The sequence below is a fragment of the Taeniopygia guttata genome, chromosome 4 (genome assembly GCF_048771995.1).
Source record: "Taeniopygia guttata chromosome 4, bTaeGut7.mat, whole genome shotgun sequence".
NCBI lineage: Eukaryota > Metazoa > Chordata > Aves > Passeriformes > Estrildidae > Taeniopygia > Taeniopygia guttata.
Genome location: NC_133028.1, coordinates 58855256 through 58880067, shown reverse-complemented (window position 1 = coordinate 58880067; position 24812 = coordinate 58855256). Strand labels below are relative to the sequence as shown.

Sequence of the window (24812 nt, the reverse complement as noted above, 5' to 3'; positions counted from 1 at the left end):
ATCAATTAAAAGCAATATTGAAAGTGTGTCCTTGTACTTGGCATTTTGCTGATGATTTTATTCTGTGTGCAGAGGCAGCTGGAGAAGATGCACTGCAGTGGTCCAAGAGCCCACACTTCACATCCAGTAGAGCCTGATCAAACTCCTAATCAGGTTCATGCTTTGTTTTTTCACATTTTTCTGGTTCCAGCTCTCCCTTCTGCAAGTGCCCAGCTGCAAGCAACATTTGTCTTTCCTCCAGGAACAGCCTTTCAGGCTTTTGGTATGGGGCTGCTGGACTCCAGACTTCCCATTCTATCTTTTGGACTCTCCACTGTACCATTCAAGGCACAGCACCCCTGACTGCCAGCCTTGCAAAGGAGCTGCATCCCTGCTGGCCTCCTGCTGGGAGTGTGTGTTCCAGCCTGCCTGGTGTTCCACAGTGGTGCTGTGCATGCAGGCTCTGGGGGTGCTGTCTGATTTTGGCTCAGAGCCTGCTCTTTCTCCAGAGATTCATATTCTGTATATGCTGCCTTGCTTTGGTTCAAAACAAAGGATGGGTGGTCACAGTTTTCTGTGAGGAAGATTTTCAGCATTTCTCAAAGTTGTTACATGCAGCTCTTGGTAATGTTTTGTTTTTTCCTGAATCACTAAATTATCACTTCCACAGTTATATTATTATTACAGCTTCCTTCCACAGTGCTGTAAGTCCATATAATTTTTACTCTTCCTCACAGTAAAAGCATAGTCTTTGCTGTGAAAACCTGCCTGTCTCTCCTCTTCCTCTTTTTCCAGAGCTGCTGGTTGTCACCAGAACCCTTTAGAAACCTGCCCCTGTGGTTTGTGATGATGTGTTTCCATTATTCACTTCCCCATCATGAGAGAAGCTGTAGGAGCAGGAGGAACTTGTCCTTTTCACCAAGCTGTTGCTTCAGAGAATTTCCACCTAAATAAGAAAGCATGAAGATTTAACTTGCCATGCTTGCAACAACCTTGGCCACAGTAGGGTGGGCTCACAATGCTGAATTGTTGTTTTTGTTATTAATTTTATTTCTTCTTCTCTTTTTTGTCCTCACCAATTCCCAAGTGCATGGCTTTCCAGTTTTAGTATCTGTGTTTTGCTAAAATAAGTGTGAGGTGTGGCAGGCATACCCGGCTCAAAAAGCAGCCCTTGGAGTCCAATGGCAGTAGAAAGAACATTTCCCAGCAGGTCATGAAGGGAACGTTGAGCACATTTAAGCCTTAAAAATACACAGCAGTGAGAAGCTGGTGTTTAACCAAGAGGGGAGGCAAGGTGAAGGCACTGGATGGAGTGTTTCTAAACCACCAGGTACACTTATTCCCGCACACTGGGGCTGGTGATTTGTGTGCTTTTGTGGTTCTCTGCCATCAGCTTTCTCAGATCATACAAATGGGTAATGGTAGAGATTTGCCATTACCCCAGAAAATGGTGGATATTACCTACAGAGTGTTTTCACTAATGTTCAGGGTGATTTATTGAAGCAGGAGATTAACAGGGTTATACTCTTGTTTCTTCTTTAATGACTAATCATGAACTAGATGGTGAAAAATATGGCCAAGATGACTGCAGAAGATAAACAGCCTGGTCATATTTCACAGGTAGCTTTGCTGTTCTGGAAAGTGAGGTAGATAATTTCTAGAAGATGAAGGACAGACCAGCAGCATTCAATTTATTAGGAATAAGGTCATTTGAAAGAAATATGAGTTGGTAAAAACTGGGGATATGGAAGTCATACAGAGGAGGAGACAAAGGATCTCACAATTTTTGTTGCTTGGAGGGAAAAAAAAATCAAGTGTGAGTGTGGTAATGACATACCCAGAAAGACCACAGAGGGAAGGGCAGCAGTTACGAAGCTTAGCTCTAGCAAGAACAAAAATTAAACAGTCTAGCATGGAGTGGAAGTCTGAGCACTCAAGATACGTCATGAGAGGTGCTGTGGCAGTTTGGTTTTGAAGGACTCGGAAACACTTGCTGAGAACCTTTGTCTTCAATATAAATACGAAGTTTTATACATGGTAAGTGTCTGTCAGGGTTTTATCATGTTGTGATCAAGATGGAGGGCACATAAATCGTGTAGCAGACATGGAACATTGGGTGTCAACCCAAATAAGAGCACGAGAGAAGACTTCGATGAGGAGCGCCTTGCAGAAGACTGGATGGGAATGGGTGTCTTGGGAGGAGCATTGTCGCTTGGCATAAGACAGAAACCAGCGACCACAGCCAAGAGTACTCAGTCTGCTGCAGTCCAGATCTGTTCTCCAAAGTTTCCTTAACTTTCTTCTTAATCAAATTATTACCAACACTTGCAGTTCAAGCTGCTGGTGTTTCATTCCAACAGGTGTCTTGGAGTTGTAGGTGATCTCATCTTTGCATTTGTTGTTGACATTTTACTTCTTGTCTTTATTTGGTGTCAAATAGAATAATCAAAACCACTGATGCATTTAGTAGACAACTTTTAGCTCAAGAATTATTGAATTTACCATACGCTTGAAGAATGAATAAATAATCAGTAAAAATTAGTTTTGGGAGCATCTGAAAAGGACTGATTAAGATTGGCTTTCATCAACATTATAATTTACTTTTGTAAGCATTTTTTAAAGGCTTTGTTTATTGGATGATTTAAATATTTAGTAAATACATTTCTTTCGAAATTAATGAAGAAGTACAAGAGAGAGCTTTATATACCAAAGTGTTAGATGTGAGACTGTGTTATGTGATTTTGGGATTTAATATGAAATATATGTGGGGGTAAATTTGCATACTTTAGCCATTTCTCATTAAAAAACTTTATCAAAACCAGCTTGATTTGATTTTAACAGGAAACCACTAATTGGCATTTGGTGAAAGTTGTTCCCACACAGGGAGGAGTACCCCTATGAAACTGTTATTTTTCATTTAATTATCACTTTGAGGATTGCTGAGAAACAAGCAAATGTGTTAGACATTTTCCCTGACAACCTAAATATTCCTGTAAAATGCACTTTAGATCTTGTCTTTCTTTTGTCACTTTTGTCTGCTGTCTAATCATGAATGCTTAGCCTGAAACTCAACTTAAAAAAGGATTAATTCCTCTGTCTCTTACCCAAACACTCCCCAGTGCCTTTCCTTTTTAATTGCTGTGCTCATCACTGTCCCACATGACAGATAGGTGGGTAACCTGAGCTTCACCCTTGGGTCAGACCTCGAAAGACACAAGATTTGATCTGGACTTTCATGTGAAGATTTTTGAGACAGCTGCTGTGTGCAAACACTGGTGTGAGGTGCCACCTCCCTGCAGGTGTTTGTATTTCACTGCTCAGTATCTCGAGCCGTAAGTGTAATCAGAGGAAAACGTGGATTTTTCATTAAAGTAGTATAAGATTTCTCATTAAGTGGGCATGTAATTACTTGGACTAGTGTTCTTCCAGAGTGATTTCTTGTTATACTGGAAGGATGTCTGCAGTAGAGTCCTGTTGAGGATCCAGTAGTAATTGTAATGATTACATATATAACAAAGTAGGGAGTAAATATGTAAATCTACAAATTTGGATCAGAACTCAAAAGCATCTTTGGTTCCAGTGTTGGAAATAAACATGATGCCATTTTTGGTAAAGACTGGAATGTTGAGAAGCGAAAGTTGAGGCATGGAGAAATGGGATACCTGATAGCAGCTGCTGAGGAATGGCTGGGAAGAAAGGAGCACAGTGTATGGTCAGTCAGTGAGGTGAACTTGTTGCAAAAATAGTCAAAGTCTTACGTGATGCCAAGGAATCACTCTGTTTCTTGTCAGAGCTGGCAAGTGTGGGCCTGATGATTGTGTCTGATTTCAGCACTTCTGGGCGGGGTGGTGGCGATGGGGCAGCCTTGCAAAATTGTCACATATGTTCCTGTGCCGGTGGGTGGGATTGCAGTACCTGTGGTACCCTTGTGAAGGCCATGTCTCTCATCTCTTTTTGGACTTGTCCACTGTGAACGTATCTACAGGTCTCTTGTTAACCTGTTCTTTCACGTCAGGTCTTTAAATTTAGAAAGGTTCCTTTAAGATCTAAACAGAATCTTCCTGAAATTCATATCATGTGTCTGAAGAAAGGTGTGTACAGATTAGAAAGTGTCCAGGGAAGAACAAGGATAATAAGATGCTTAGAAAAGAAAAAAGAAAGAGTCAAACTCATTTCATGTTAGTGTAGAAGGGAGAGGCTTTAAGAAAGTCATGATACCAGTCTTTCAATTCAAAAAGTGGTGTAAAAGATGACAGGAATGCTAAGTTGTTCTTTATGGACACTGGGGGAATGATGGAGAGAAATCAGCCTCACTGCAGACAAAAATGATGCAATGTTGGGAGAACACTGAGGGGTTAGATAGTGGTGGGATATTGTGGAATTCTCTTTATTGGAGATTAATAACATTCTGAGTTGGGCAAAGTACGGTTGATCCTGCTCAAGGCGATAGGATAAGCTGCTTCAGATATATTGTTTCTGTGCTTTACAGGCCTGTGCTCCAGCAGCATTGTACTGCATCATTTATTAGAATCTGTTCCAAACAAAGCAAAATGCAAGCACTTCTGAGGTTGTTCTGTAAGTAACCAAAGTAATATTTACCTAGTTGCAGTCTGTTTTATTAGGAGTTTAAATCCAACTAGAATAATAAACCAAAATACATCTAGGTGAACATAATGAAAATAGTACACAATTACTATTAAAATGTGCATCAGAAACTCTTTCTTTCGTCTGTGTTTTACCTCCCTTTTCGGTATCCAGATGTAAACCAAGAATAAGAATTGCGCTTATGGATGGTCCTCGCTCTTTGCAGGGTCCGACCAAAGGCAAATAAACTGGGACATTTCCATAGATCAGACTTCATGGACATTTACTCCTTGTCTTTAAGTTGTCCAATCTTTTAAGTAGTCAGATTAAAGTGTTATTTATTAATTAGTAAGCAGTATGCCAAACTATGTCATTGTTTCAGTTATGCCTTGCATTTCATTCCACTGAATTCAGTCATTGGATTGGAGCTAATTGTCCAGTAAAAACTTCCTTCTGCCTGTGGAAGATAAGAAATCAGGAAATTTTCTTCACTTTGTTAATTAGACTACTGATTCCTCAGGCTCAACAGCAAGTGATAGCATTTTCTATCACTTTCTCCTCTGGGTCACAGCTGTCAGAAACAGATTTTTAAATTTATTTTGCCATGTGAAGCCAAGATTTTTGTTTTCTTCCTTACCAGCTGCAGTCTTCCTTTCTTTGCATATTTAGACAGACTGCTGGGTCTCTTCAGCGTATCCCAAATGCCACTGCAGAAATCACCCTTGAAAGGCCTCTGCTTTGCAAGAGTCGAGTCCTTTCAGCAGTGTGTCTTACATGATAAAGTAATTTTGTGCTCTACTTTTAAGTCCTTGTACAAGTTGTCCCTACTTCAGTAGTTGCTTTTCGTTTGCTTCCTCCCCTTGGTCTCTCCAGTTAAAGCAGTGACTCATCTGCTTGCCAGTATGCCTCCCAGATTTGTACCTGATCCTTCCTCTCACACATGGCACAACAGGAGTTGGACTCGTGGATCCTTGTGGACTCCTTCCAGCTCAGGATATTCTATGATTCTAACACTTGGGGTTACATTTAGAGGTTCTTCGTCTTCTGGAGCTACCTGAAATTTTTCTTGCTTCCCAAAGTGGGTAATGGGTTTTATGGAAGCTTTAGGGTCCTATCTTGGTTGTCCCTTCTGTGTTTCTGGAAGAAAAGAAGTGTGCCTGAGTGCGCTTTGTAGGGAAAATGGGATAATGCTGTAAGATGTTTGCATTAGTGCTTTTCACTTTATTCCATGCATTCCCAGGCATATATGTGTGTGTATATACATGAAGTATGTATTATTGTCTAGAAATTTCTCAGCAAAATCTCATTCCCATTGTGCTAGACAACTAAGTGAAAAAATGTCTGTACCAAGATAGCTCAAAATTTTCATGTCAAGATACAACAGATTTGGGGGAAGGGAAAACACTATTTGTGGTAGCAGTAAAATAGCTAATGAGAACAGATGTCAGCTCATTGAAGTAAGTGAAACAAGTCAACAGGCAAACATGATGAAAAGATTCAGAGGAGAGAAAAGTGGCATTTTGATGGAGCATTTATCTGTACAAAGGTGGAGGCTCTGAGTGAGGACTTAGGGAAGAATCTACCTTGAGTCAGAGCTGCCTTCAGGGGAGAATTGGCACTTTTGGTAACTGTGGTGCAGCAAGGTCCTGGAGGCTGAATTTGGAGAGCAGAGGGAGGTGGTAGTGGCAGGGTGTGCAGGGAAATCCTTAAGCATTTGGCAAGGGATGGAAGGTAGGAAGCTGGCAGCTGTGGAGGTGGGAAGGAGGTGGTGGTTGTAGCTCAGGTGTGAAGCTCGAGCACTGGACCTCAATAGAGGAACCCAAGTGTTTGAAATGCAGGTGTTTACTGGCTGGGGTACAGAGTTACAGGTGGCCACAGTGAGTTTGTTTTGCAGCATACGGTCTACCCTCAGACTGCCTAGACCACTAGTGGTACAGCACACTTGGAAATAATCCCAAATCATACCTGGTTTGAAGTGCATATAGTGATTTGCACCTCCCCTGCCTCGTCTTTTATGTTTTCTGTATTTACTCCAATTGCTTTCTCTTCTTCCTTACATCTTTTTAAACCTTCACCACTTTTTGTGTCCTCGGCTGTGTCCATTCTGTTTTCCCCACTCCCTCCACTAAAGCTCTCTGCTTTACACTGGAGGTAGCATATGTTCTTATAATGTGCTTTTGATATCCCCCATAGATTCAAATATGCATAGAATATAATAAAGATCTATTGGGTCAGGATCACCTTGGTCCTGGCTCTGGCAGAGCTTTACAGATGGGATTAAATAAAGATCTTAGTAATCTAAATTGTTACTTTAGGTTTACAAACAGTAAATTATTTTTCTGATGGATATCAAGGCAAGCTCTGAATATCATCTTTAAGAAAAAATAAATTTAGATTCCAGGGGATTGTCATCGCAAGTCTTGTGATTCACTCTGCATAGAACTACAGCTTATTTTCTAAACTTCAGACTTAGCTTACTTTTTTTACTTCCAGAGTACTGGAAGCTAGCATGAATCTGCAGAGCATTTTACAGTGTTCATCTTCTAAATTTGAACACTAGTACAATGCTACAAACAAGACACTTTTCTCTTAGAAATCTGCTGAATTAAACAATAATATTTATGGGGGTTTATCTACTATTAAAAACATTTTGTTCTTCGACGTTTCTGAATCTCTCTTTTTTTAACAGTAATGGGATAAAATTATTAATTTTGAGCCTATGAAAAATAATGATTTGGTGTGTGGAGTCCATAACTTAATTTGTGTATATTCCCTAGGCACAAAGGGAGTATATTATGTATATAATCTACATGTATTATCTTCCTCTAGATCCAACTTTTATAGCATGTGTAAGTTTACTAGGATATTTTTAAAAAGGGAGTATGGTACTTTACCTATCTTGTGGCTACCCTAAACCCTCAAGCTTTACCCTTAAAAATAAGAATGCCATAATGTAGCTGATGTTCATGTTAATTTGTATTCCAAAGCCACTTTATGATAGGGCCACATCCAGATAAATGTCCTGTTATTGGACCTAGAGTAGCATTCCTTGTTGCAGATAACTAGAAACCTATTCAGCATTTCACAGATGGCACAAAAACTTCCATCCTGAGATGGCAGGATCCCTGTTTCAGCTTTGGAACAGGAAACTTCCATGTGAGGGATCAATACTAAGGAACCAGCTGTCCAGCTGACTTGCATCTTATTTCTTCCACTATTTATTGTTACAACTACAGAGAACGGCTGTTGGAAATGCCTTTTTAAAATCCAGGTTTGTAACTTTCCAAATGTTACGCCTTATTTCTTTTAATTAGAGCATAAAGACCATCTAAAATACTCAACAAAAGTCATGACAGATATTTGAGATTTTAACCTCGGGTGTATTTGCCGTGTCTTTCTCTATTGTTTTTGGGGGTTTTTTTCCCACTTATTACTGTCTCAGGTGATTGAAAAATAGGAGATTCTAGCTGCAATAATGCTGAACAGGAGGGCAAGAAGTCCTGCAGTCACTGCTAAACAGCCATTTGGATGAAACTCTTGTCCTAAACCCAGACAGGCTTCAGATTTCAGCTTGGTCACTTGAAATGCCCCGTGCTTGCTCCATCCCCTGGTCAGTGTGGAGAGCCAGGGATTTCTTGAGCATTTTCAGGGAGCAATCCTGATGAGCATGGCTTTTACTTTCCATTTCAGAGGTGGCTTAGTCGGTTTTGTAGCTGGTATTGGAGTGAGAGAGCAGATGTGAAAAACGGCTTTTAATGAGTGCCTTGGAGTATGTACTGCTCAGTTTGTATTTAGTCTTTACTTGTTGGTTTCTGTGGGAGTTACCAAACCAGTTGAGCTACAGCACTGGCATGGAGCCGAATGAAAAATACAGTTTTCTTCACTGTAAACATGACTGTCAAGCAGTAATGTTTTTCTCAGCTTCATTTTAAAGGCATTATAATAGAAGAAAATGAAACTAAAACACATTTTTATGCCAGTTTTATATGTGGAAGAATTTTTTTTTTCCTTTAATAAAAAACTCTTTGAGAATAGAATATACAGACTTAAATGTGTGATCAGTTATCTGTGCTGCAAGATACTTGATGGAGTTGGTAAACCAACACCTTTTTTTTTATTCAGGTGTAGTTATGGTGCAAATGCTTTTTTTTTTCCCGTCTGTAAACATGAGAAATATGTAGAGTTCTTTATTTTTAGTCCTGTTTTGATAACAGAAAAAAAAAAAAAAAGTGCCTGGAAAACTTAATGAATAATAGCAGCAAACACTAATCTCTATCTCTTCAAACTTATTTTTAAACTGTTTGCAGTGTCCATTGGCTGTGTTAAGTCATTATCAGACATTCACCTGAGCTTGCTCATCATTGCTTTGCTTTTGGGATTTATTTTGTTGAAAAATCTGTAATTTCAGCTTTGCCTTTCTAAGATAAATGCAAACTATATTTAGTACTCAAGGTGATTTCACCAGGACGTCCTTATGTAGGTGCAACTGCACTGCATGGGGAAAAACTGCATTTTCATTTCCTTTTCAGGACTGAACTTTCCAGGGTTGTCTGCTTTGCCTATAACTCCCTCTGTTTTATTTTGCAGAGGAAAATGCTTGTTTAACAAAATGATCAGCTGCTGCTTTGTAAAATGGATTTTTGGGTACTAGAGTTGAAAAAGACATCTTGAAGAATGGATGTTGCATCCATGTAGCTTGATGCACCAGAGGATAAAAAAATCCTTTGGTTGTGCTTCGTTGTTTGAATGAGCTTTTTTAAGAATTTCATTACAGAAAAGTAAGAAATAGGATTTGAACAGACTTTTAGAAGGATCTTCTCACAATTCTTGTGTCTTGAGACAGATTAAGCTGCAGTGAAACCTTTGCTGGCAGATACTTGTCTCACCTCTTCCTTATAACTCCAAATGGACAGTCCTATGTAGCCTCTGCTAATGCTTTTTGTAATTAGGAGGTTTTTAAGTAGATGTGGTTAGCTGAACAAAAGAACTTTAAATTTTTTTAGGAGCAGTACGTTTTTATTTGCATATTGAGTCTTTTTATTAAAAAATTCAACTTGCCTCACTTGGTCCACTTGGTCTGTATGTCTGCAGGCATGGAGGAAATAACGAATTTTCAAAAGTAGACCTACATCCTGAAGTGAATCAATGAAATTAATTTCCTTCACCTAATTTCCTCCAGCTCTCGGAAGAGAAAGTGATAAAAGTTAAACAAAGATCTCTGAAGTCTATCTGAGAGTGTTTGCACGGGGATCAGCCAGGAAGATCCTTCGTGGTGTGATGGAAATGACTACAAATTGATGTTGAGATTTTGGACTCCCTGCTCCATGCAGGATGTACTGCAGTAGCAGTGAATTTTATTTTTGCCATTTAATGCCATAGGCAAGAAGCATCTTTTTGGGCACCTTCAAGATCTTGAGTATGAGTAGTAACATCACTGTTTTCTGTAGCAGTGCCTCATGTTTACCCTAATAAATATTTTTTTCTTTTGAATCTTGGGATGAACCATCTCCTTTGAGTTCAAGGTACTGTCCCAGCAAGGAAGTGTTGAAAACAACAGGCTATTGTTGCACATGGGTGTGCATTGTCCTGGACCCTGGGCATCTGTATCCTGCCTTGCTCATTCCCAGCCACTGGCTCTGGGCAGGCAGCTCCAGTGTCAAGGAAACAGTGAAACATTAATGGCTGCTGTCACCAGAAATTTTCTGAGAGCAGCAGCAGCTCTGCTGTTGAGGGGGATTTCTTAAAACACTGGTTTGTAGAAGAGGAATGAGGGGTTCTGTGGGTCTCACTGGGGAGTTTCCTACACCGTAAATAAGGGGAGCGGGAAGAAACACATAGAGCAAGCTTTGCAAGCTTTGAAAGCATCCCAGAAAGAAGTGGCGTGGCATGGCATGCTGAGCTAGAGTGGAAGTGAACATTTTGGAGGGGTAGAAATTGTCCAGAAAGGATCCTAGAAACTGAAGAGAAGGGGTTATATTTAAGGAAAGATGGGGGAGGGGAATTGAGGATGGGAAGAAACTTGAGGAGGTAAACTTGGGAAAGGGTATGGATTAGGAAGGGGCTATTTGCAATGCTATTCCGAGTGGGAGTGAGATAGGCTTGTATTTACTGATGCCAGTAAAAGGAATGTTGTAAGAATCAAGAGAATAAAAAAGTCCAGACAAGGATGTTAGCTGTGTCCAGAGAGATAAGAAAGATGTCATTTGAGAGAAGTTACTCTGAAGATCTGCGAACACTTAAATGTAGTTAATTATTTATTAATTTTAAAGATTATTTGTTGTTGTTACGTTTTCCTATTGCAAAAAGGGTCATGATGGGTTTTAGGTTTGGTTCTTCATGCGTGGCTTTTTAACAGTATAGTCTTGATTTTTAATTCCAGTTCTTTTCTCATGCTATGGCAAAGTTGGGAATGCAACCCACAGGGAATGGCTGGCCCCTCTTCAAGGAGTCGAAGCACTGTAGCATTGCTGTTTTTTAAGAGGACTTAGTAAAGAAAAGTATGATGGGTAGAATTAAAGAAAAAAAAAAAGGAAATTAAAAGAAAAGGGAAGGCAAATCATCAGAGACGTGTTGATAGCAGTGAGAAAGGTGTTACATGTAGTTCAGTTTTTTTTCTTTAAGTGGATAAATATTTAAGCTTTAAATATTCAAGAGAAATGGGTAAAGCTGTTATGGACATATCAAAGCAGCAAAAGGAAGGGGACTTGACTAACTTGAGCTGTTCAAAATGGATTGACTACATTTCAAGTTAAGGCAAAAGCTTAGGAGGGCTCTGGGTCTGCTAATATTGTGAAGATTTCTTTTGATGACCAATGTAAGGAGATCATGAATTGCGGTCTTGTGGGTAGTAAGTGATTACAGTTCTGAAATGTTTAGTTGGCACTGACCACAGTAACTAAGATGTTTTATGCATGTCTGTATGGAGGCAGATACTGGAGATTTTGTCGTGTACAAAAACATCCAGTAAAGCAGTGAAAATGAGCTTAGAGGTGTCTTTTGGTCCTTTTTCCAGTGCAGCAGCAGACAGTGAGGTATTTCGTAAGGTCCTGTGCCTGTTTCACTGAAGAGCTTTGAGATTGTACTTTGACTTTCATTTCCTGTATAAAACCCAGGGTTTTGCTGGCTTTCTGTACTGACTTGGTTCTCACGTTGTTCACCTTCACAGCCCGGAAGTCCAAAAAGTTGGGGAAATTGAAAGGGATACACGAGGAGCCCCAGCAGCGGCAGCAGCCACCCCCGCAGAGCCCCGAGGAAGGGACGACGTACATCGCGCCCGTGACCGAGCCCTCCGTCAACACTGCACTTGTCCCCCACATGTCTGCTATCTCACCAGCACTTACTCCCTCTCCTGTTAAGATCCTTGAAAGCATTGAACCGGAGATCGTGTACGCAGGATACGACAGCTCGAAGCCGGACACAGCGGAGTACCTGCTTTCCACCTTAAACCGCCTGGCCGGCAAGCAGATGATTCAGGTGGTGAAGTGGGCGAAGATACTTCCAGGTAGGACCATAAGTCATCTGCTGAGATGTCACTTCACTGTTTCTTTTAGTTCAGACAAATATTTGCTTGGCAAATTGCATCTTGAATCCATGGACTGTGTTGAGAAAACTGGCAACTGGGGGGTGTGAGATGAACCTCTGAGAGAAGATAGTTGGGGTTTTTTCCTTATTTTATATAAAGTTTGTTTCAAATGTCTGTGATTGATACTTAAAAAGCTTTCATTTTCAGTAATAGCCTCTTAAGAAGAAAACATGTTTTGTCACTGGAATGAAAAATTACAGCTTTATTTTTTCCGAACTGGGAGTGTTGCTCTTGTTTGTGAATATTGGAAAAGTGGTAAGCAATGTGTTTGGTGATGGTTTGACCAGCCCTTGTAGTTCATGGGTATTTTCTGGTTTGATCTCTAGGATTTAGAAACTTGCCTCTCGAGGACCAAATTACTTTAATTCAGTATTCATGGATGTGTCTGTCATCGTTTGCCTTGAGTTGGAGGTCGTACAAACATACAAACAGCCAGTTCCTCTATTTTGCTCCAGACCTGATCTTCGATGAGTAAGTATTCCTTAATGGCCCTTTTCAGTGCAAGCTGGAAGGATTGCTGTCTTCATTTGGCTTTTCAGGCATACTTGCAGTCTAAGAAAATTTCAGCTAATTCTGCCTTAAGAAGCAGCTGAAGTTGTAATTTTTTTCAGTGACTCACATTTCAGTTGCCAAAGCTTTGATTACTGCCGTCCACTTCTCCTTATGTGTGGGGATGTGTTCTCAAACTGGGACCATCCCACTGGTTTGAAATGTGACTGATACACAACCACGATTTATAGAAAAGAACATTCTTTGGTATCTACTGGAGCTTGGAAAAATATCCAACTTCTAGGAAATGTGAATGTTTAAATTACTTGGGTTTTTCAGAGCAGTCATATAATGGTGCTTTTGTTAACAATATACAGCTGTTCAATGTGTTTCTTGACAGTCTTAATTACCCTTCTTTGCAACCGTGAAAGAAGCCAAAATGTTTTTTCAGTAATGAAACATAACTTCTTTATGATGCATTCAGACAAAAAGAAGGCTCAAGCATTCTGTCTGAGTATGTGTTCCTTCATATTTTATATTTGTGTGTGTTTAGTGCTTTGCTTTTGATGACTATAATTTAATTTTTGTTCCATTCTCATAGTGTTTATTGCAAGACAGTAAAGTCAAAAAGCTAAGTAAATGCACAGGCAGTCAAACAGCGTTTGACTGCCTGTGCATTTTTGACATCATTTGCTTATCCCAGAAGGTTGGGGCAGGGGGGTTTCAGAGATAAAAAGGAGACATAATCAATAGGATATGGGTGCACTTGGAGAAAGAAAAAAACAAAACAGGAAAATAATTAACAAAAAAATAACTTACGCACTTAATCCCCTGATGCATTCTGAAATCTTTTTCTTGGAAAAGATGCTTTGTCGCTGTCCATCTTAATAGTCTGTCTTTGATTTAGGAATCCCTAAATAATTAATGAGTATGAGATGGGTCCCAAAAGCAGCAAGCAATATCAAACAAGGATTGTTTAGTTTGGGGTATTTTTGAGGAGGAACTGGTGATTTACTTAATGTGGCTGAAAATGTGGTGTCAGCCATTTTCTTGTTGAAAGCACCTGCATTATGACTTGAACATTAGAGAATTGTCACAGGAAAAAAAAAAAAAAGGTATCTTTAGCTAGAGGTAAGTGAAAATGTGAACTTTGAAGAGTTTTATTTCTCCTGGGGGAACATAGACTAACAGTTCAAACACAAAAGCAGCTTTCCCTCATCTCAAGAAAGTCAGTCAGGGGGTCAGAATTTATTGGACAGAGAAATCAATCCTGCTTGCAAATAAAAGTTTGTGCATTGCTTGCTCTTGTTCTACTGCAGCTAGAAGCAACTTTGAGAATTTGAGATCAATTGAGAGTTTTATGCTGCAAGCATTGAAGATAGGTGCCTGTAGAATTATACTGAGGTTGAGGTAGGGATCTAGTTGGAAAAAGGAGGGCAAAATTAAAACATCCCAAACCAGATATGTAATTGAGATAGTGGTCTGGTCTCCTGTGTATTTGGCAATATACTCATTGCAGAGAGAAGGCAATTGCTTATAAATAGAGAAAAAAAAATTGCCAAGGGATGTGAGAGGGGTACAGAGTCTTTTGAAGTGGCTAATCAGGACAAGAAATTTCCCTGGAAGTGAAAGAGTAGGACATTTGATGTTCACTCTGAAACAGTAATGGACATCTCTCTGGAATGGGAAGGGTTTTCTTTCACACACACGCTGCTTGTGTTTCATACTCATTGGGCATCATGCCAAGCATTTGTTCCAGCTTCTCACATTGCCACTCAAAATGGTGGTTGAGACTGCATTTGGAGCCTGAGTTTTGGGCTCTCTGGCAAAGTAAAGTTGTTCAGAATCTGCAGAGAGCCAGTGGAGATTGGCTGAGGTGGTCAGGGCTGATTGGGACAGTGAGGGACCTGGTGATGCAATGCAGATTTAATGCACCCTTCAGCTTCCTAATGAGTTGTAGAAAAGAAGAAGCCTGGCTCTTCATGGAGGTGCTCAGGGGAAGAATGAGAGTTTGGAACAACACACTGCCTCCTGGGCAGCAGGAGAAAACATTTCCTAATGAGATGGTGAATCAGCTGAGCAGGTGCCCATAGAGACCTTGGAGTCTTGGTCCCAGATTATGTCCAAGCCTTCAGTGGGCAAAGCCCCAAGCAGCCTGCTCCAATGTCAAAATTAGCTCTGCACGGAACAGGGGATTGGACGTGAGACCACCAGAGATCCCTCCCAAGCTTCTGTTTTGTGATTCTAAGTTAAGAGATACTGTGCTTTTCCCAGTTTTGAGGTAAGGCCAGAGATTACTTACTGGAATTGTACAATACAGTTCAGTGTAGAAACCATTCCACAATACAAAATACAGTACATATTCCTGTTCATGAAGTGCTTTGAAGCTTTGTTCTGAAATTGCTGTAGGTTGGTCTTACCTTTACTTTTTCAGTACCATGAACTTAGAAATGTGCTGTGTAATTTTAAGCACTGGCCTTTGTTTCTGTGCCACAGAGTTTATTAGACCTCCCTGAGGTTTACTTGGTGAAACTTTCTGAGTGTTTTACTGCCCTTGGCATTTAAGAACATTTATTAATTGATTCAGAGTGAAAGGGGATGCTTTACAATGCCTTTCCTTTTACTGGTTTGAGAGAATTACGTTTCTGTTATCACCTGGCAAAGATTTCCTTGGTATTTCTTCATATTGTGACTGGAGAGGTCATTTCCTGTTTCTATACAAGAAAAAAGCAATGTCCTTGACCAGGCACTTGATGCCCCAGAGGGTTCAGCATTTTCTTCAATGAACAGTTAAAAATGAGTGAAAGTAAAGGTTGGCATTAGTGGAATTATGTGGCTTTGTTTTACGTTAAATGAATTTTCCATTTACTCTTAACTACTGTGAATAAAAGGAAGTTGTAATGTTTCTGGAGGACCATGATATATGATCTTGTTTTCTTTCTTGTTCTGAAGACCTGTAAACAAAGCCAATAACAAATGAAGATCCATATTGTTAATAGCTGTTAAATGTAGCTTTGATTGTATAAATACAGTGCAAAATGTCTTCCTACTCATATGTGGTTTGATTTCCTATTAGGCTTGGGGGAGACTTGAAATATTTGTCTGCCTTCATTTAGTCACGCTACCTATCTAATTAAGTGTACTGTTTGTCTTTATGGTTGAGGCATATATTCCATTGATTTAATCAGGCTTAACTGAACATGAAGATTTTAACTGAGGGATAAGAAAGTGGCTTCTCAGCCTGTCACAGAAATGCCTAAAAAACAGCCTGAAAAGAGGCATAAACAGGGTGTTTTGTGTTCTGTTTGTTTAAGTTATGGCATGTCCAGTTTTTTAATCCATTTCTTTTGTAATGTGCTCTGATCAAAACTAATATTCTGTAGGTACAGCCTTGGTTTCAATCCACCGTAAATCTTTAGAAGACTGTGATACACATGATACCACATAACTCGTATTGAGGGTAAACACTCATAAAGAATGGCTTCTTCATATGGGATAACACTCAAAAGGTGTTGTAGTTATGTTTGTAGGTGTGCAAACTCAAATTCAAGAAGTTGCAAAATCCAAAATTAAGGTGGTCTGCAAAATCATAGTTTAAGCCCTTTAGGTACATGCTTTGAAGACTATATCCTTAACAAAACCCTTGAGTTATACTATCCAATAATATTTTTCCCATATGACTCCTTTGATCAGGTTGGATGAGATGTAAGGATTATGTAGGGAGAGACTCTAGGAGGTTTTTCTTCATTTGTTGTCATTGAGGAAGCCTTACCTTGAATGGATCTAGGGATTTGGAAGAACAGAGATATTAATGGGGAAGATTATCTTAAGACATGGGAAAATACTGTCACTAATTCAAACCCTAAACTCTTGAGACTTTTCAGGTCCCTCCTGCAAAAGTAAAATAAATCCTGCAAGAAAAAGAAAAAAATAGTTTTTAGCTCAAGGAAGGGAGAAAATTTCTCTTTAAGATTTAACCAAAGACTTTAGCTAAAATTTTCTAATATAATTCAACCTGAGGCAGGCGCATGTGTGGATAATCTAAGTCCAGAGGATTAAATGGGTAAAATCATACAAATTGAAAGCAGAAAACCAAGTAGTGGTGGCTGGAATGGGTGCAAGAACAAAGCAAGGGATATACAAAACCCCATGGTTTGTAACACCAGCTTATTTTCAGGGATTCTGGCTGAAACTCTGCAAAATACTCTTTACTACAGGCAGCAGACTATAACAGGATTTCTAAGGCATGGTTCGGGAAGGCAGGGCAGTTAGTTGCAACTTCCACTGTTTTTTCTCTTACTGGATGTAATCGTAGAACTAAAGGCTACCATGACTCTTTCCCTGGCTGTTCCCTTTTGAGGGAAAAGTCCTCAACATTTTTGAAAAGAGATGGTGTAACACTTCATGTCTACAAGAAATGAGCCCAGCCTTTCAAAAGTAGGAGTGGCTGTCTTTGCAGTGCAGAAGTCAGATGCCTGAGTTCCGGACAAAGGCAAGGGATGTGCCTTTTTGCTCAGGTTTTAAGGGGCTCAGGAGCTGCTATCCCACCAGCTACTGGTGACAACATCCCAGGTATCTGCTTCCACCCATACATTAAGTCAGGGCACTGGCTGGCAAACTTTCAGAGGCTCAGGAAGGAATAAAAAGCATTTACAAGTTCAGCACTGCCAACAGAAACCCAGCAGGAGCCAAGACATGGAATGGCAGGGATCCTCACTCACACAACATGGGAAACGAGTGGGAGCGGTGGGACATGGGCTGCCTTTGAGGCCATGGCTCGTGCTCCCAGCACATCTCCTCCTCCCAGCTGGAAGCTAGAACTGCATCCCTCATGACAAGCTTATCCATTCCTTCCCCTAAGGAAGATGCATGGTGGCTTCTTATTTCTCCTTAAGGCAAAAACACAGCTGATGGCATTGATGATAAATTAAAACTCAAGCCATGCTCCTCCTCTATATATTGGTTTGTGTTGGCATAAAAGCCCCAGAGATGATGGCCCAACCCTGGAATTCCCTCCACAGGTCTTGATTGATTTTTTGCTTTTAGGTTTAACATGGTCTCTCTGTAGATTTCTGAATCTGCAGCGACTTCTGAAAAGACTGAAGATTTTGAAATAATTTCCTGTTTTTAACAAATCTACCCAAATTACCTTATTTACCATTCCAGTCTTACCTGGCTGTAAAATAGCAGTGTTGTGGGGATACTGAGAGAGTTCGTTGATGCTGAGACACATTGTGTGGAGACGCTTTAGTACGTTAAAGTACAGCATCAATGTTTCAAAAGTATTTTGCAAATGCACTGCATGACTAATGTGCTGTGTGTTTTCTTCCTCCTTTGATTTTTCTCAGTTTGTCATCTGCAGCAGAAAGAAGAAATCAGTTGGAGAAGTGTGCAGGTTCTGAATCTCCTGGCCATTGCACTTCATGCCTTTGTTGTTTTTTTACCCTAGTCAAGGATTTGAGGTTTTGCCTAATGAAAAGCAGCACTAGGCATTGTATGAGGTACCCAAAATTACTGAACTTGAAAAACTGAGTTTAAAACAGGAGCCAGCTTTTACAACCATTTGGATCAGTTATGTCATTTTTCCATCTCCGAAATTATTGTATTAGATCATATGCAGCTCAGTCCTTACAGCAAAAATGTTATGTACAAAATATTAAGAGTAGAATGTAGTCATGGATATATATTTTTAATTTTTTAAAAATATGTACTGTGTGTGTAATTAACAAAGTTTACTACAAATCGATATAAACAGATCCTTTTAAGCATAAGATTTTGCTCCTAGTAAAATATAAAGGGAGTATTGCAAGCACCTCTCATACTATGCCTTTGGCTGCAAGCATGAAGTTTTTAAATTTAGGAGAACGAGGCTGATGCTGGCAATAGATGAACAATAGAGAATACAGTTTTCAAATGAGACAGTTGAGGAAGAGCAAATGAGGTAGAGAGGGGGAGGAAAAATTGCAGTACAAGGAGATTTCTAGGAAGTTTCTGTGCTAGTGTTGTCACAGGATGTGGATGGGCAGAGGATTTTGTAACATTGAGGAACGCCATAAAATTAAATTAAGGATTAGAATGTAGCTGGAGTGAAACAGCTAAGATTGTATTAAAAATCTTCATTTAATAATTATGTACATCTTCTTAGTAAATAACATTTTCATTACATTCCTAAACCCACTCCTAATATGCCAGTGGAAGCTGGGACCATTAGGATTTGGTGTTGTACAAGGCAGTGCAGGGATGCAGCAGCCTCTCTATGCCCTTTCAGTGCTGAAGCCTGTAAGTCTTCCTGGTGTTCTAATTTCTATGGTAACAGCAGGAAGATAGAAGTAATAAAATAAGATGAATATTTAAAATCACCTTTTTAAAAAATTTATTTAACCTCATATACCTCAGGGCTCAGGGGGATAATTAGTTAGATCATCTGTGAATGGTGATAAAGTCAATAAAAAACTTCACCTATTGTTTAAATGATTACTTTGTAGCTTTTATGTTTGGCAGGGTGATGGCTATTAACCCTTTTGTCTTCCCTTGCAATCTGTTAATCCTGTAGTTTCTAAATTTAGGTACATTTTTGTAATCTCTGTCATCTGGCAGCCTCCAATTGCCAGCAACTCTGGTTGCGGCAATTATTATTGCTGCAACCAGAGTTGGTAAGAGTTGTTGGTGTTCATTTTTGTTGATAAATTGTGTGTGCTGGTCTTGTTAAAAGGTCAGCAAGCACTCCTTGGTGATCCTCACTGCATAGTTTTTGCTTGCGTGTATTATTTTGGTGAAGAATATTGAATTCATGCAGTGTCAGTGCAGTGGAAAGTGAATATCTTCATCAGTAAATGTTTTATATACATTGTTACTACTATTTACTTTTTCATAAAATGCGGCTCAGTTCCCATCCAGAGAAGTACACAAAGAGATTTTGTTACATATCCACCCAACAGTAGTGCAGACAAAAAAAATTAATTTTTGGGAAACTGCTGTCATACCTGTACATAATAGATGTAATATGCTTCAGCTAGATTTTCCAAGTCTTTATTTTGGGCTTCTTTTCTTTGTAAGCAGGTCATTGGTTGGGCAAAGCAATAGATTTGGTTTCTTTGCATAAATTTCTAAAAACTAGCCTTTTAATGCTTCTATCCCTAAACATTTCTTAAATTTCTGAAGTGTTTTGCTTCAAACTGTGAAGCTTTAAAGGAAAACAGGAGATACAGTAGTTTTAAGGAGATCTGTAAGAACGGGGAAATGTCAGAAAGTGTCCCTGTCATAATTTAAATTGGCCAGAGAAAGTTTAAGATCAGGACAAGGGGCTTCTTCATTGCCCATTCTAGCAATTACTTAGGTATTTTCTGACTGTGAGACTGCATTTGGACAGTTGTGCTTAATAACCTTTTTGTGTCTTTCTCTGTGAATTTGCCTGTTACCTCTTTGAATACATTTATAATCTTGATATCTAAAATGTTCTGTGGCAGTTGCTTCTGCAATTTAATTATGCATATCTGTTTGTTGGAGATGTTTCTGAAGCAGGTGGCTGATAATTTAATGGAGTGCCACTTCATTCCTGTGTTTGCAACAATAGTGGGTATAATCCTTCTCGTCCCATGCATGCCAGTTATCACTTAGTTCTCCATCAAGTCCTGTTTCTTCTGTGAGCTGAAGAATCAGTGAGTCAATTTGACCTCCCCTTGTATTTCTGCTAGTTGTCTGCTATCCCTGGCCATCCTCAGCTCCTCCTCTCATGCTATGTATTAATTTTGGGAGGAGACCAGACTGACACACAGATTTAGAGCACAGTGGATGCAGCAGCAAAACTATCATTTCTCTCTTGCTCTCGACTCTTCTCTCAAGTGTTTGCTTTTTTTGATGAACACTGAGGAAGCATTTTCAAAAGGCAGAAGCCCAAAAAACCTGTCCCAAGTTACACCTAGGATTCTTTACTGTGCGATAACTGTTTGTTTATCCAATTATCTTGTATGTAAGGTGGAAGATGATTATACATTGTCCAGTCAGTGATTTTCACCTTCCGTTTTGTCAGCCAGCCCCACAGACTTGCAGGATTTTTCAGCAGTCTTTCACAGGCAGCTCTTGATTTCATCGTCTGGAGCCATCAGCAAGCTCTGTCACCTCCAGGGGTCTTATTTTTCTCACATGATGTATGAGCACAGTTCTCAGCCCAGGCCCCAGTGTGGAGCTCTGTGAGACTTCCCTGGTAACCTCCATTACTTGTGGGAGATGTCCATTTGTTATTACCCTTGGTCTCCTATTTTTAAGCTGCTAATAATCCACAAAGAGATGACCTCCTTATCCCCAAGCTCTCTTTAAGAGCTTCCAGGAGATCCTTTTAATAGTTTTAAAATCCAACCCTGCCGTGATTGCATCCTCCCATACCTCCTGATGCAAGGCAGTGTGCAGGTCTTAGACCAGTAATTACCCACGCTGGCACGCTGACAGAATTTATTAGAGCCTATACCCAAGCTGCATGCCCCAGTTTCCTTTGTGTGGAAACCAGGGCAGGGGAGAGGAGGAGGAGGAGAGGGTTGGTGTTTGCTTAGGTCTCACCCCATATGGCTGTGGGATGCAGCTAGACCTGGCATGTGCAAAGCATTTCCATCGTGCCGATGTCGCCTGGATCCACCAGAGCATCCTTGTGCTATTGTCAGAGTGCCCTTTCAGATTCGTGAGATGTGACCTCTCTCTGCCACAGTTGTGTTGACTTTCTTGCCTTACAGCATGTTTATTTATCAATTCATGCTCCTCTTTCAATGGTTTTGCTCGATACAGAAATGGAGCTTACAAGCCTGTGGTCTCCAGTGTTCCCTTCCCACCCTCAGACCCATTTTAAGAAATCAGTCACGTTTGTCACCTTCCACGACTTTTATAAGGGCAATTTAAGCAATAAGCTGCATGGCACAGTTAGTAGTTCAGCAGTTCTGTATTTAAGTTGCTTTACAGCTCGTGGATGGATGCCATCTGGTCGTGGTGATTTATTACTATTCATTTTACTGTATTTTTTTTTTTCTTTATAAAACTTCTACTTGCACTTGAATCTGAAACTATTTCCCATACTTGCTTACTGAAAAGGGAAAGTGATGCAGAGCCTCACTGGGCTCCTCTACAGAGAGCACTGATGCAAAGATTTTATTTAAGTTTTCTGATCTTTCTCAAACTTTTCATTTTCATCTTACTCATCAATTGGCCCAATGGATGTTCTGGCAGATTTCCAGCTTATGATGGGATCGAAAGAATTGGAGTGTTAGTTTTTATGACTTTAGTACAAAGACTAGCCCAGTGACTTTACATTTAGCAGAGACCATAATTATGGTCTCCTGGTATTGTCTCAGCATGATTTTGGGACATCCCCAAGCATTTTTGGGGGGGTTTCATCTCACTTCTGTCAAGGTCTTCGAACAGAGATTTGTTCCTTGCAAGTGTCTGAATGTGGTGCTGCTTTAATCTTCCTGCACATCGATGAGCTGATTGCTGGCATCTCCCAATGTGTTCACATGCACAGTGCTTGCTTCTGCTACTTCCCCTGTAGAGTTAAATATGAGTGAAAGAAAAATTAGGAAGTCATTTTTCTAAACTGGCATGAGAGGAAGACGTGCCTCAGTCGACTTCCAGAAAATGCCAGGCTTTGCGTGACAGCATGAGCAAAGTCTTAATTTTTGAGGCATTGTTGGCATAAAAGGAGAATTGCTGCTGCATGTGGAATATAGCAGTAATTTTGTTGATGAACCACCGCAAGTGACAATGAGCCCTGGCAGAATGGATGTATAAAACAATACCTAATGGGCACCTTTTCTGGCTCTCAATACTTTCTCTGATGAACTTTGAAATGGGGTATTTATTGCCATGTGTACATTACCATCACTTATTGAATGTGTTATTGAAAAAGCATTTTGGTAAAGGCATAATTATGTATTTTCCCATTAAAAACTGTGATTTGTCTCTTTTGAAATGCAAATGCAAACCAAAAGAGAGTATTTGGTATCAGCATTCTCCTAAGTGCATAATTAACTGTTAATACCAGCATATACATGGGGCTTTTTGCTATTGATGTGCTTGGGATTTTAGGGTTACATAACTGGGTGATTATTAAGTTGGATTTTATCACAAGTTTTCTGTTTGTGATTGAGAGCTGAAACTCTCCTTTGGCAATCATTATCCATCGGCTGTTGCCAATTCCTTTGTTGATAGGCACATAACAGGAGGACACTTGGCTGGAACTTTTAAAGCAGCTCTAAATTTCTTAGTATCACTTACCCAGGATGGTATTTTCTAGGGTCACCAGGATGATTTTGTTGTGAGAAAACTAATTTTCAGATTTGATTTCTATAAGTTCAGTTTAAAATTGCCAAGTTGAATTTAAAAATTGCCAATTGCCTGGGTGGCTAAAGGCCAAAAAAATAGCGACTTCATCTGTAGATCTGTTTTAATGTGAAACTATCTTCCTTGTCTTGATTGTCCATGTTTACACTAGTGGTCCTGGGTCCAGCACTATTTTGTCTTAGGTGTGGCAGTGCTCAAATTGGCCACAGGTGCAAAGTAACAGGCATTTTTGCCTCCCTGGAAGGAGATGACTCTAAAGCTTTGCTTTACAAGTTGAAGGCAAAGTGTTGAAGGGAGGAGGTTTTGTCACTTTCTGCAAACTAAGCAGAGATTAGAAAGTGCTGAACAAAAAATAAGTACTGAATGAAAAGTCATAATTTAATTTTGCCAGAATCCTGCATGTATTTTGGCTTGGATTTTGATCAGTATGTTAACTTAATGAGGCTGCTCCAGTACGGGTAAATTTAGTGGCATTTTTAATGGCTTCAAGATGGGACACAGGTGTCTGGGTGCAGTCCACTGAGCAGAGGGCTGCTCAGTGTTTCCTGTCCCTGTGCATGGAAGAATTTATTCAAGTAGTGGCCTTCTGTCACCACTGTTGGAGTAGAATACTCCCTCAAGAGACAGTTAAACGTTGTGACAATAATATGTTTATTTTTTTCATTCCCCAAGAACCTCAAAACTTTTTCCAGTCAAGAATGCCTTCCTAAGGCAGGTGAAATAATTCAGGCCAAGGGCTTTTTATGATTAGATGGTTTAAGCCACTGAGCAGGGGTTTTTGTAATCCTGTGTCCTGGTCTTTTTCCCTCTTTATCCTCAGAAGCTCTGCCTTGCCCTCAAGGTGTCTGCTGATGTTTTTACTCCTCTCTCTGTCAAGTTTAAACTGACTTATTTTGGCATAAGGGAAAGCATACATTGGTTTTGGAGGCTTCCAAACAGGTTTTGACTTTCAGGCCTTTGGCAGCTTTTCTTGTTGGGCTGCATTTGTTTGATTGCTTGTTTGTTTTGGTTTTGTTACAGTGTAAAGTGCTTTCTGAGGGTGCCTAAAATCAATTTAATTGGTGGGCAACTTTCAAATGGATACAGGTTTTAGTCTAGCAAGGGAAAGGCTCTTGGTTATAAAACTGGAAATGGTTCTTACAGTGGTAAAAAGTGTGAAATCAGAAGACATGAAAACTATCTTTGACATCAGAGTTTTGCTCCAAATATTTATTGGTCTTTTTCTAAGTCTTTTCTGGGCTGCAGAGGCCTAGGGGCTAACTCAGGTGCTTTTTTGTTCCTCTGAGGTGCTGTGAAAGGGGATGCCTTGGCCAGTTTTTCCTTGGGATTATCAGCGAGTCACTTAAGTCCTGATGAAACCTCAACACACCCACCACAGCTTTCCCTTTATTCACTTCTCTGTCAAATTTGGGAAGATGCCTTGTGCTGCAGCTTTGAATAGTACCCATGAGAAAGTAAATAAAACTTGGTATCAGGTTTGGTTTGGGGCTGAGTTTCACCTGTCAGTGAATATTTCTTGCTGCATGGGTTCCTCTCTTTGGTTATGGTCAGTTGAGTTGCAGTTTCCATCTTCAGCGGGGAGATTTACAATACTGGGCTTTAGGATGACTTCATAAATGATGAGTTACTTATTCATAACAAGATGTTTTTGTTCAGCCTGCCTGTAGTTTCACAGGTTTTGAGGTGGCTGCCTGGTTTCTGTGGAGATCGCATATTATGGGATATATGGCTGGTTTGGTATTTAGGATGCCTTAAGTGGCTTCCTCTAACCATCCCTGCTCTCCCAGGGTGACTGGCCAAATCCTACATGTCTGTTGTAGCTGGGTGGCTCCAATGGCAATTGGGCAGAGCTGTG

At 40.0% G+C, this 24812-nt stretch overlaps 1 protein-coding gene across 8 annotated transcripts in view; it reads left to right on the top strand.

The window, feature by feature from the left end:
• NR3C2 (nuclear receptor subfamily 3 group C member 2) overlaps nt 1–24812 on the top strand; it is a 189402-nt gene that overhangs the window by 145471 nt on the left and 19119 nt on the right. For all 8 annotated transcript variants that reach the window (XM_030270212.4, XM_072927785.1, XM_072927787.1 and 5 more), the window contains 2 exon segments: nt 11729–12064; nt 12472–12616. In XM_030270212.4, coding sequence (XP_030126072.2) covers nt 11729–12064; nt 12472–12616 — 481 coding nt within the window.